Source organism: Lepidochelys kempii, chromosome 11, assembly GCF_965140285.1.
Source record: "Lepidochelys kempii isolate rLepKem1 chromosome 11, rLepKem1.hap1, whole genome shotgun sequence".
Taxonomy (NCBI): domain Eukaryota; kingdom Metazoa; phylum Chordata; order Testudines; family Cheloniidae; genus Lepidochelys; species Lepidochelys kempii.
Window position 1 is genome coordinate 34204524 of NC_136390.1, and position 13621 is coordinate 34218144.

At 37.3% G+C, this 13621-nt stretch overlaps 2 protein-coding genes across 6 annotated transcripts in view; one reads left to right on the top strand and one right to left on the bottom strand.

Annotated features, from left to right (window-relative positions):
* SLC4A10 (solute carrier family 4 member 10) overlaps nucleotides 1–3694 on the top strand; it is a 272796-nt gene extending 269102 nt beyond the window's left edge. For all 4 annotated transcript variants that reach the window (XM_073305622.1, XM_073305620.2, XM_073305621.2 and 1 more), the window contains exon 26: nucleotides 2330–3694. The gene's annotated coding sequence lies outside the window, so the exon portion shown is untranslated. The remainder of the gene's footprint in view (nucleotides 1–2329) is intronic.
* Nucleotides 3695–8504: 4810 nt separating this feature from the next.
* Nucleotides 8505–13621, bottom strand: part of DPP4 (dipeptidyl peptidase 4) — a 74563-nt gene continuing 69446 nt past the window's right edge. For both annotated transcript variants that reach the window (XM_073305626.2, XM_073305625.2), the window contains 3 exons: nucleotides 11612–11684; nucleotides 11270–11343; nucleotides 8505–10058 (listed from right to left, as the gene is read on the bottom strand). In XM_073305626.2, the coding sequence (XP_073161727.1) occupies nucleotides 9960–10058; nucleotides 11270–11343; nucleotides 11612–11684 (246 nt within the window). In that variant the 3' untranslated portion in view covers nucleotides 8505–9959. The remainder of the gene's footprint in view (nucleotides 10059–11269; nucleotides 11344–11611; nucleotides 11685–13621) is intronic.

A 13621-nucleotide genomic window follows, 5' to 3' on the forward strand; every position in this document is an offset into this window, starting at 1 on the left:
AAATGCCCAACCCGTAGCTATAGAAATCTAAAGTCTGCTGTGTCTAGTGGCCTAGTGTGTCTCAGTTGCCTGGGTGGAACACGGGGAGAGAGGTGGAATCCAACAAACAAGGGACACAGTCTTTTCATTTTTGTTCTTTTTAAACAAAAGCAGGTTCATATCATGCTTAGTTATGACACAGCAGAAACAAAACTAAATAAGGGCCAAATTCTGTTCTCAGGTGCATGTGTGTGGCTTCCATTGAGTTCAGTGAAAATTTTATGCTGACATTTGAGGATACAGTTTGATCTCAAATGGATAGAAAAGTATTGAAAATAAATGGATGCAATGGTAATAGTTATAAGAGTGACCACACTGAAAAGTTCAAGGGGCTTTTCAGGTAACCAAGGGAATGGGATGACCATATTCTGTTTCCTGCAGGAACGTGTGTTCTGCCATAGAGAGAAAAACGTGCATGGTCTTGTGCTGAAGGCAATTGCACTTGTGCTTTTTGGGACTAAACCACTAAACAAGCATTTAATATAGCATTTGTCTATAGTCCTGTCCTCGTTCATGTGTTATCTGCCAAACACCAAAATAATATGACTAAATGAGGCGAATAGAAACAAATGAAGATCCTGTAATAAGATTTCATATAAGCATTTATCACCAGTAGAGTCTTTGTCCAGTCAAAAATATACCAAGCCTTCTGAGTGCTTGAATCTTGGAACACTTTGACCTTTGGTGCTAATATAATAAACAAAGAAACAAACAGATCAGCGCTTTAGGAGCTGCAGAGCTGCTTTAGCAGAGGAGAGGTTAGGTAAATGACTTCTCAGCCACTCCAATGCAGTTACCCTATCATGGACTCTTCTGTCCCTACTCCTGGCTTACTGGTGCTCCATAGCCCCTTAGCCCAAAGGATCTGCAGAGAACCTCAGCAAGGGAGACATCCTCTTTAGCCAGCACAGCCCATTTAGATTTCTCTGGCTGATTCAGTGAGAAGGAAAAATCCACTCCTGATGTCAGACTATCAGGGGATATGCATCTCCTATGTCATCCCCAGGAGACAACCTGGCAGGGTAGAGACTCTTTTCCAGAGGTGACAGGACTGGGCAGTTGCATCCAGCTGAAATCAGTATTCCTCTGTTGTTTCCAGAAGCACCCCTAGAAATAGGCGGAAGCCCCCACAGCCAGGGAGATAAATTTTGGGCTTGATTTAACAAAATGAAAATAATATCTGTACCCTTAAAAACTACTTGTGTGAGGAAATTTTACAGGAGCAATTTTGGAGACTCCTTTGAAAGTATGCCCCACCTTATTTAAATCATGTTTGGATTTGGACTGGTTCTCATTCACTCCTGCTAGGGAATCATTCCTATCAGGAGGTTATATGTATGCTTCAGGTTTGTATTTCAGAAATACATATTGCCATTCTTTGTCAAAGGGTTGATTTACCTGCACTTTGGAAGTGTCTTTAAGTTTTATTAATATGACTGGATGAATCTTGCTCTAAGGAGCTCGCAGTGACGCTCCTTTCACATAACAATGCGACCTGTTTGTTGTGCGGGTTGTCATAAAATAGGATTCAGGACAGAGAAAATAATCACCCTTGCACATATTGTATATTGCTTTCTGTAGGCAAATCATCAGCATTTTTCCATTAAAATTGTGTTAGAATTTGAATCAAGACTAGAAAATATTCTTGTTAATATGCTGCTGACAACTGCCTTGTGCATGGCTGGGATACCCCTTTTTAAAAAATTGTGCCTGGCATCACACAGCATAAATGTGAACTAAATCAAGGATTTAAAATTAAAATAGTTCAATTTTTTTTTCTGAAGAAAGGAAGGACCCTGAGGCTTCCATGTAAATTTGCTAGCACTGCTCACTGTCTCTTCAGATAAATTGGTCCAAAATATTTCTCATACATGAGTGATGAGAATACACACATTTACAGCAAAGAAATACTGGAACCTCTTGTTTGTGCCATTTCAAAAAATGCTGGTATTGTTTCAAAATTGTACCATTATCATTGTTTTAAAAAATCATTAACAGTAGTACGGTATTTAAAAAAAAAAAAGCAACTATTTTTTCTTGCATGCTCGCAGATTTGCACATATGTAAACTTTCAGTTTATTGTTGACTTACCTCCTTACTAAAATGCTGGCCAGTGTCGTCTGTACTATGGAACACTGCAGTTTTTCACACTTGCTTCGCAGTTTGTGCCATGCAGCATGAAAAGTTAATGCAGTCATGTGTTTTTTTCCCCCAGGTTCAATGCTCTAGCAACTATGATAAGCTCTGCTGTAATATATATTCTTTTTTATTTCTCCTCCACCCCCCACAGTGCTGAAAGCAGAAGAGAGAAGAAAGCTGACTCAGGGAAAGGTGTTGACCGGGAGACTTGTCTATGACTTGTTCTTCAACTTATTTTTACAAACAAATGAAAGGAGTGCCACAATCATTAACATAACTGATTTGATCATATATTGTAAACTTTGTCTTTCATCCCAAACTAGCACAGGTAATGTAAGTAGTGCAATATTTATTTCATTTTCTTCTAAATGTCTACACTGTCAGATATCTGTGCAAAAATCTACTGTACCCAATGCAAGAATCTTCACTTTCCTTGCTATGTGTTAGCCATTTGTTAATACTGAATTCATCTAATCAATTTAGTAAGCATAGTTTCTTTCAAATTTAACTTAGTAGCTTTGTACTGGATTTTTCTACTTCGCCTGTGTGAAAATCCCTAATAACTTCATTCAAGACAAACTTGAAACATAGCCCCATTTCTTTTTTAGCTCTAGTCAATTATTTCAAGAGACCCAAATTAACGAGTAAAAGTTAGTTTTAAAGATTTTTGTGGTTTTTTTTTTAAATAATGACTGACCTGATCCTATCTCGCTAGAATAATCCTTACCCATGTGAACTTTCCCATTGAACTCGAGGGTTACTCTTGCACTAAGAGCACTGTTATCAGACCTAATATTTATGCAGTTTTCCTTGAATTAATACAGAATATTTAATATTCACATTTGTATGTAACTGGAACATAAAATCACATATCTAATATATAAAACATTCTCTTACCTTGTTAAAAATGAATATTTCACATCATTGGATATTTCTTATGGTATTTGCTAAAAATGCAAGTTGTGATTACAGTGTCTTATACTGTACTGAATGTTGCAGTGGTCGGTCAAACAGCTGCATTATGTTGTTAATGAACCCAGTATTTTATAATATTAGTGGGAATTTTGTAGATACAAATCTTTACCAGACATATGCAGTTATGTTGCCCTCCTAGTGATGATCGGTTTTCTGTTTAATTGCCTAAAACCTTTAAACGCCAAAAATAAAATCATACAGTATGTTGCACACCTTATACAAGAGGTGTTACTCCTCTGCTTACAGTCATGCCCTGCTGTCATCCAGATATGAATCATACACAAGAGACTTAGAGCTGGTCAACTGTTGTTTTTGTTACATGCTCTTTTCATTATTCCATTAAATGCACATTGATTAAAAACAAAACTCAAAATTGCAAATTAAGACATGGCTTAAAACTAGGACTATCAATTAATCAGAGTTAATGTATGCTATTAACACAAAACAAATTAACTAGTTTAAAAAATAGGCATGATTCATTGTAGTTTTAATCGCACTATTCAATAATACCAATTTAAATTTATTATAAATATGTTTGGATGTTTTTCTACAATTTCAAATATATTGATTTCAGTTATAACACAGAATACAAAGTGCACAGTGCTCACTTTATATTATTTTTATTACAAATATTTGCACTGTTAAAAAGATAAAAGAAATAGTATTTTTCAGTTCACCTCATACAAGTCCAGTCAGTCCTACTTCTTGTTCAGCCAGTCACTAAGACACACAAATTTACATTTGTACAATAAAATGTCATCTGAAAGTGAGAACAGGTGTTCACATGGCACTGTTGTAGCCGCTGTTGCAAGGTATTTACGTGCCAGATATACAAAACATTCATAATGCTCTTTCATGCGTCAATTTCCAAGCCAAAAAAAAATTTCACATTTGTAAGTTGCATTTTCATGATAAAGAGATTGCACTACGGTACTTATATGAGTTGAACTGAAAAATACTATTTCTTTTGTTTCTTTTTTACAGGGCAAATATTTGTAATAAAATAATAATATAAAGTAAGCACTCTGCACTTTATATTCTGTGTTGTAACTGAACTAAATATATTTGAAAATGTAGGAAAAATCCAAAAAATATTCATAAAAAATTTAAATTGGCATTCTATTATTATTTAACAGTGTGATTAAAACTACGATTAATCATGACTTTTATTTTATCTTGTGATTGTGATTTTTTTAAAATTGTTTGACAGCCGTACTTAAAACCATTACAAAGAAGTTGTTCTACTACATACAAACTGATTTTACTACGGCATGATCCTTCAGTCTTTAACCAAGCTAAATTTTACAGAAATAAGGACTGTAAGATCAGGCATTAAAGCATTTGAACAATAACAAAAGTTTTAGAGCATTATGTGGAAATGTCACGATTTGTTATTTTTTAACAAATTAAAAAACTAAAGAAGGCTAACTCTTATCATTGTGTTAGTGGCTTCAGTCTTGTAATCATTACAATGATCAATTTATAGGGCTTTAAGGCTTCCTAGCTCTTCCAATACGCTAATAATCGCTCCACAGAGCTAAAAGGAGTGACTTTTCACACCCAGTGTCCAACACATGAAAAGCACTGCTTCTAAAGCTGTTTTGACTAATCTAGCCAGTGCATTCTGTTGCAAATAAGTAGGATCACTGTTCTAAACTCTACTTAGTATTATCAAAGCCCTTTAAGGTCATTTTTAAGGAAATTATATTTAATGGGTGCAAAGAAGGATTTACATTTAAGAAAGAATGGTTTGTATTTATAAATTTAGGGAAAATGCAGACACATCAAGGTTAGAATGCTTTGTTTTTGTGTACCTGATGATACATTGTAACATTCCAATTGTTTTAAGCTTAGTATAGAAATACAATACTGGTTCATCCCTGGAAGCAGCCTGCTGGTGTTTTGATATGTTGCTGACTTTCTGTTACCGATGATCAAAGTGAATAGGAAGTTTCACATAACCAACTCTTAGAATACTAAAAAATCAGTGTATTCAGTGGCATTCTGTATTTCCGTTCAGTATCTGAGTATTTTTTTTACAGTCACTCTATTCTTGTGAATTTTAATGCTATTCCAATGTTAATCTTAACATTTTGAAATCACATCAAATATAATGCAAATGTAGTGTTATGTATTTACTTCTAATTTCATATTCCTGGTCAAAATTACTGAATTTCTTTGATGTAATTTATTACAAAAGTTTAAGTAATGTGTACATGTGAATAGAATATTGTGTTTTTCACGACTAAGAAATGTTATGTGGAAATAAATATTTATCCTAACAGATTTTCATTTTTATATTGCAAGACACAATGATCTAGTCTGTGGGGCATTTATGCAGCGTGATGTGTGTTTCTTGTTTTAAACATCTGAAATGCTCCATCAGGTAGACATTTTGAAATGTTTCACTTGTACACTAAGGAAGTTATGTGGGTGGAGCTCACAGCTCGGTGAACAATTTGGAGTAAGTAATTTAATTGACAACTGTATGTCCCAATCCTGCAAGCTGCTCTGTGCAGGTGGATCTCTGTGTCTAGGCAGTGCCCTATGTAGGTATTCAATATACAATCTGTATTAGCTAATTGTGATTGATCACAAGTCACATGGTTTCTGTTCTGTGATTGGATGAGTTTAACTAAATGTTAAATTGTGGCTTTGCCACAACCACTGAACAGAGGTGGCACATAGTTGCATTGCCCCAGGTGCAGACCATGATTTAGTCCCAAGACAGCTTCTGATTCCTCTCCTTGCTGTGGCGGAGCTTATGTACACCAGCCATATACCTTACACAAGTTATTTCCCCCGGTGCACTGACTCACCTGTTCTGGCAGGTCCAAGAGGGTACTGAGTCGAGGCTCAGCCTTTCCCCCACCCCCTGTCCTGCCTACAGGCAAAGGAGGGCAAGTTGCAGGCCCAGCGAGGCTGCTCTCTCAGCCTTTCATGAAGTTTGTAATAAACTGGCGCTTGAGGATGTAGAACTCAGTCTGTACAGATTGCAGTTATGTACACTCCCTACCCCCCATGTATTTGTATTGTAGTCACTGGCCATAGTTATAACCAACACTGCTTTTGCAGTGTTCCAGTCTCAGCTGGCACTGGCCCATTGTACAGAGAGTGCAGATAAAATCTGATTTATAACTGGATTGCAGATGTGTGTGTTTTCCTCTGCTCACTGGATTAAATTGATCCCTTATATAACATCACCAGAGCTGGCTTAGGCAGTAGTGCCTGGCCTACAACTGCAGTGAATCTGTGACATGTTGGAATCCATTGCAGCAGGGAGAGGTGAAATGCTGGGCGATTTATTGTTTGTACCACACGGCATTTCATGCTGCCTAAATTATGTGGTGACAACTTCACTGCTACTTGAATCAAGGAAGTTTCTCCAGCACCTCAGGTGGGACATATTGCTTATGCCTAACTGGTGGACACTGGTGCCTAAATCCACCTTGTGATTCTAGCCTGGGGGGTCTCCCATTCTGCTCTGTCTTACTCTGGTGTAATTAGATGGAGTTGGGGAGGAATGTGGGTGTATGAGGGATCAGAAACAGGCCATTGTATTCTTCCTGAATGTTTGCCTGGCATCCAACCATGCAGCACTGCTATAAATGTGGTATCATTCATACCCCAGTAATATTACAGCTTCATGCTTAAAATCAGTTTTCAACTATGTCCTCTTAGTTACTTATCACGTAAGTGTCTTAAATTACTCAGCATAATACTTTGAGATACATTGTTCCGCCTCATAGATAAAATAAAACAGAATGACATGTCTAGAATCCAGAGGACTTTGCCTGTCAGACTCTAGCATCATTGTTAGCTGGAGGACAGCATGTATTGCTTATGTGTAAACCACCATGGACAAGTTTCCTGAAGCAGATTTCCCTGTGAGCACTAATGAAGAAATTCTGTGCTATCCTTTATGAAGCGCTCATATTTGTTTTGTGTAGTCCTGTGGCCCATAAAAAAACCTGGTTTCTACATGAGAGATTATTTTATCCTGGTTGACATTTTTTCACGGTTCTTCTCACGTCTAAGAATGTAGCTATTATGTGAACCTATGGCATCCGTCAGGGAAGAAAAGTTCCTTGATTTACTTGTCACTTCTATAGCTTGTTGTGATCCTATTCTAGGTAATGTTTCTTCTCCCTTGAGTGAATAGGATCTTTTGTTCATTCGTTCATTCTGGCATCAGTGAGCTGGCTGTTATTCCCGCTTAGAGGAAACAGAATACTTTGAGAACTTTTTAAGTAGAAGGTGCTATAGGGATAAAGTATGTTAGAAATATTAATAAATTGCACCTAAAACACCACTGTAATGCAGGTGATCACTCATTCACAGCAGGTGTTGGGTTTTGTTTGAGTAAATGAGGCAAGGCTGAGGTGTTTGTACAATTTTCAAGGTACATGTTTATGAAAACTGCAGCCTTATTTCCACTAGAATCATGCCTGTCTCCTCATGGAGATGGAATGCTAAAGCTACTTTGACTTTGTTCCCTCTCCCTCCCCGGATTTTATCTGTCTACTTCTAGATTCACACCTAACCCTACTAACCCGTTATGCACATGTAATAACTATGTGACAGGAATATGTTAGAAACCAATGTGCTAAATGTAATATAGTCATATCATGCTTTGTTACATGATACTACCAAGGACTAAACACAATTATAAAAAAGGTGGAAATACTGCACTGGACTGGACTTAGGGCTGGTCTTCACTACAGGGAGATCGATGCTGCTGCAATTGATGCAGCAGGGGTCTATTCAGTGGGTCTAGTGAAGACCTGCTAAATTGACGGCAGAGCGCTCTCCAGGCGACCCGGGTACTCCAGCTCTCCGAGAAGAATAAGGGAAGTTGACAGGAGAGTGTCTCCCATTGACGCAGCACAGGGTAAGTCGACCTAAGATGGGAATAGCGTAACTTCGGTTGACTTACCCCAGTAGTGAAGCCAAGGCCTAAGTTTCCTTCATTACAAAAACGTATTTGTTGTTGGAGTTCTTAGTCAAGTTTTCTACTAGATAAAAAGACTACAGGTATTGTTCAGAAAAAAGTCTTTGGTACCACAACTATGCCTTTATTCTATTACTAATTTTGCTGTTCTGCTTTTAAGATAAACGGTTTAGCTCTTTCCATACATGAGTACAGAGCACTCTGCTAAAAGCCATAGGGCTATATGGTCACTTTATTTTTAATTCTAAAAGGCTCATATTATTCCTGATTTTCCCAGTGGGGAGACTGTTAAGTGGAGCCTGATGATAAATCTGAGAGAAATTTACAAGTAGGTTGTGGAAAACTCAAACACTGTAGCACATTTCTATACAAAGACATCATCCAGTCCTTGCTCCCAATGATCGTTAGATACTCAGGTTGCATTTTAATTTTTCACTGATTACCTATATCTTAAGCACTGGCAACATGCCCAGTGTTGTATATGGCACTGGAGGTAATACAATCCCTACCTCACAAAGATTACATAAGAAACAATGGGCCAAAGATCCTTGCTCAGGTTGTACTCAAGCAAATTCCCATCAAAGTCCATACCCGTCTGTCTGATTAAGGAGTGAGTTAAGCGCCACAACGCTGTTGCCCTTTAGGCACTTGTGGAATTCAACTCCACTGTTTTCATAGGTATTACTCAAGGGCTTTGCAGAAAGCTTTTCTATAATCACAGTTTGGTTTTTTTTTAGAGTGTGCTACAAGGCAGACTTGTCATGTCATCGCATGAAATGGATTGTATTGAAAAAATAGAATTTTCTGCAAGAAATGGAATACTAACATAAGTCTCTTGTAGCTGTTTTTAGTATAGCAGGTAAAAACATAAGCCATAATTTTGTAGAAGTTTTTGTTGAAAATTTCATCCTGATTGTCACTAAAAATATTCAGATTTCAGTAAATTTCAAAAAGATCTCTCTTAATCATCTGAACTTTCTTTACCAAGACAAATCAAATACTTCCAAGCCTAATTATAACCTGTTAAACATCAATTTCCCTGTATGCATACAAACTGACAAAAATATTATTCTATTGAAATAAAGTACAAAAAATGCTGGTTGAGAATTTGGTTTGATTTAAGGATATTTACTTTTTATAGTTTGAGTTGTGATGTCAATTTGTGTTTTAATGGTTATAAAGCTTTATCTCAACATTTGTCATTAAATAATTGTCTGAGGCTCCCTAATAATTTCCTGCAACTGTGAATGACATAAACAACATCAAAAAGTATGCTTAAAATCCATAATTTTGCACAAATGAAAATTTAAATGGATAAAAATAGAAAAATGGTTAAATAGATAAATGATAAAAATCAAATTCTGCCAAATCTAGTTATAATGTTCTAGGGCACACGTCCTTTCTATTCCAGACCCCCAATCTTCTGCCTCTATTCAGCTAGCAACTCTGTTTGTGAACATATGAGTAATTTATCAATCAATATCACCAAGAAGTAGACCATATACGTACATTTCCATTTTAGAGTGAAAGTAGTAAGTACAGAAAGGTATTGATTGAAACACCACACTTTAAAAAAGGAAATTTGGCAAATGACATGTAAACATTCTTGTTCTGATAAAACCTGATTTAAAACAAATTTAAATAAAAATGCGATAGTTGCTTGGCAACAGAGGTTGTTATAAAAATTGACATGATGTCTACACGGTCATTAAGGATTTAAAAATTTTTTTCAGATGTTCTCAAAAATAGTTATATTGGCTCAGTGCAAGTTTAGATGAAAGACTCTACTGGAAAAGTGCCATTATTAACAACTTGATAAAGAAATCCCAGTATGGTATGAAATGCCGCGTTGGTACTAGGGCAACAAGAAACATTGCTTTATGAAATGGCTCATATGGGTGTAAATATGGCTGTGTGCCTCTCCTCCAATGCTATGGTCTTTGTCCGTATACCACTAGGGAAAAGAAACAAACAATATTATATCTGGCTACATACAGAACTATGCACAACGTAATACATGCTGTAGAATTCTTAATATGAAACAGGACACATGTACTCAATCAGAGTTCCAGGCGGTTGTTTGGAATGAGCGCGGAGGTAGTTGAAGGCCACTGAGAAGGGAATGTAGATGAGGTGCTGAGTGACCTAGCTGCTTATTTCCTTGCTTTATTTGCTTGTGGTGGTGGGACATGCTGTCTATCAGCCTTAACTTTGCTCTAACAGGATTTTATGTGGGAATTTATGTGGACTTTTTAGTAAATATGTGTCATTGTTGACAGTTAATCACAGGGCTTGCCATCAATGCTGATATACATTATCCTTTGTGTAACCCCCAACAGAGCCCAGCCCCGTAGAATATCCCTTTTCCTTTCCTGGTAACCTTCGGAGCTGTACTCTTCCATCAAAGCTCTGTTCACCCTGCTATGCTACCACTCTTGTTTGTCTGAAGGAGCAACTGCTTCTGTAGCACAGCTGCAAGTCTGTGACAGCTTAGGCTTCAGTTCTCCCTCCTTCTGGTCCCCTGCCAGGGGTGAGGTCAGAGGGAGAAAGGATAAGGTGCAGCACAAGTTTTCAGGCTGACAGTTTACAGCTCCATCGGAGGCAGCTGCCACACGTAGCATCAGAAAAGGCAAGGAGCCGATGTCTGTGAACAGGTTTGTTGGTTAACCTAGCTGAAATACACCAAGGAAAAGGACTTTGATAACATCTTGTGTGTAGGCCACACCTGAAATGAGCAGAATTAAATACCAGTGTGTGACTGTGGAGTTTGATGGACTGTGCTTAGGTGGCTAAAGGAACCCTACGAAATATGAGGATAAATAGGATAAAATTTTAAAAAGGCAAATTTTCCCCTGTTCCCTGTGTGAAAGTTAACAAATAATTTACTAAAAAGTTATACAGGAAATTACTTTGTCCTCTGGAGTTATTTTGCCAAATCTGGTGCCTAATTCAGACACTGAAGCTGAAACAGAGATGGTCATCCTGGTTTAGGTACAAATCTCAACACAACCTCAAAAAGGCAATTGCTATGTATGCCTCCCCATAATACGTGCATATTTTTTGAGATAATAAAAGTAAGAGCTACATTCTCTTCTCAGATCTGCCAGGTAGATATGAAGGGAGACTGTAGCCCTGACAACATTCCTTATCAGCATCGAGTCATACCATTGCTTGGAAATCCACCTGGGCATCAACGAGAGCTTTGGAGATCTGTGCTGCTTGCTGAAAGTGAACGTTATCTGGGAATAAGAAAGAGAAGGAAAAGGTAAAGCAGAAATGGCTTCTGCGCCATTGTGGGGAAAAACAGAACAATGAACAGAACACCCAAACAGGAGTAAGACACAAGCCTCTCCTGCACTGCTTACCAGAAGACAAATTAGTTGTGGAAAGCTAGATTATTTTATTGACGTAAATGTAACAGCCTTGCCCCTTTCTGATTTTGTTTTGTCAGTAGTAAAACTGCAAACCTGTCTGTAACACTAAAATGTCTAATTAGTTGCAACTCACCATCTGCTGTTCCGTGAATCAGGAGATACTCAACTTCTTTGAAATTTTCAGCTTTAGCCATGACTGTTGAACTCTGAAAATTTAAAAAAAAAAAAAAAAAAAGGTGCTATTATTCAAGAAATAGTTTGCCACCAAATGACTTTCCTTTCAGTTCACGTAACCAGGAGGCCTCTGGATAAAAATAAACAAAATCACGTTCAAGTGTGCACAAGAGTGTTGTACTTTATATGGGAACATTCACAATGTGCTTCTCTGTTTGGGATGTATGGGTGCAGTGTGTCTGCAAAGTAACTTGCATTACAACTCCAGAGGGACAGAGTTATCAGAGAGGCCCCCACGCAATGCATTGCTGACATGCTGTTATTGGCCTGCAGCCCTGTACTTGCCGTGGCTTTCCAGTGCGATTCAGCAAACAATTTAAAAATGTATTACCATGACAACATTGCATCCTACTGTAGCATATACTGGCTATTTCTGAGAGACTGAACAAGCACTTTCCTCAACAAAACATACACTACAATATATGTATGATATCAATATAACCAGACCCTTTTATTTCTAAGCAAAAAGATTAGATATTTAAACTTACTGAGGGAGTAATAGATGTTTAAAAAATTGAGAGAATATGAAATACAAGTTGAAAATAACACTGAACCAAAGGCATAACCTGAAGCTAGGTCACACCTTGGGAAGTAGAAAAATCTTGACGTGAGAAAAGCAGTGACTAAAGATTAATCATGACAAATTTAAAACACTGACAACAGTACGCTAACCAGCAATATGATAACTGCTGGACTTGCAATTATAACCTGAGAATTGCAGAAAGAAAAAGAGGAAATGCAGGCTGAAGAGATCATTTATTTGAACAAGGAAGGGTACAGGACAATGTTCTGATATGCACATTGAGACCACAATAAAGTAGGCCTGGTGAGAAATACAACATATATATTGGGATATATTTTTTTAAAGTGTGTGAAATGCAAATTTTCATCCATTAACGATGTTACACTGCTCTTTTGCTAGTCTTGCTTGAACCCTTATATAAACTTTTTTGTATTACATATATAAAAGATCTCGTATAAGGAAGACAAGTGTAAATGGGAATCTGTGTTTGTCTCTTTCATAGATAATAGATCAAATGTAATATTACTAAAGATTAGGTCTAGATATAGAATCCTCATGGTTTTAGATCTAAAAATCAAATGTAGCATGCTACCAAGAAACAATAATACATAGTGCATTTATACTTATGCCTGTTTACACTGTTCTAATAAAGTACCCTTAAAGTGGTTGTAAATATTACTTACTCACACTTTACTCTAACGGCAAAAACTGAACTTAATGTTATACAGTTCAATAAGATTAGGTCTGCTGTAAATTGCAAACTAAATGAAAAAAACCACAAGCCACTTCAACTTTCACTATCAGAATCAGAGTAACCGAAGAGGATGGCTCAGTAAGGACAGATTAACTGACTGGAAACCAGTGACATACTAAAAGCTGAATACAGTGGTTACTGAAACAAGAGTTGGTACGGTGGAGGTGTGATGAAAAAAAACCAACAACCTAGAAAATATCAAAGTTGGAAAGTCTAAAGCCATGGCAAGGCAACTGCCTGGAGAAACATGAGTACAGCAGCATTCAGAGAGAATGAGAAATAGGAAGTAATGGTCCAGTGGCAAAACCAATTAAGCAGCATTCAGTGGGTGGAACATTGTCCACATGCACAGAGAAGCAGCACCTACAACTGATTGTTTAGTCATGCCAGCAAATCAACCTTTATTATTTATGAAGGGGTGAGAAGAGAGAACATTGTGGTGAAGGAGAAGAGATGCATGACATGGTCAGTCATTTCCTTTTGCCTCTACTCTGTGACTTTCAGGCCTTATACTTGACCAACTTCGTCAGTCTGAGACCAGCTTTTCTTTGCCTCTTTCCTCCGAGTGTTAACATTAGACAAGTTCATTTGTAAATACTTCCCAAGAATTCGGAGAACACAAAATACACAAA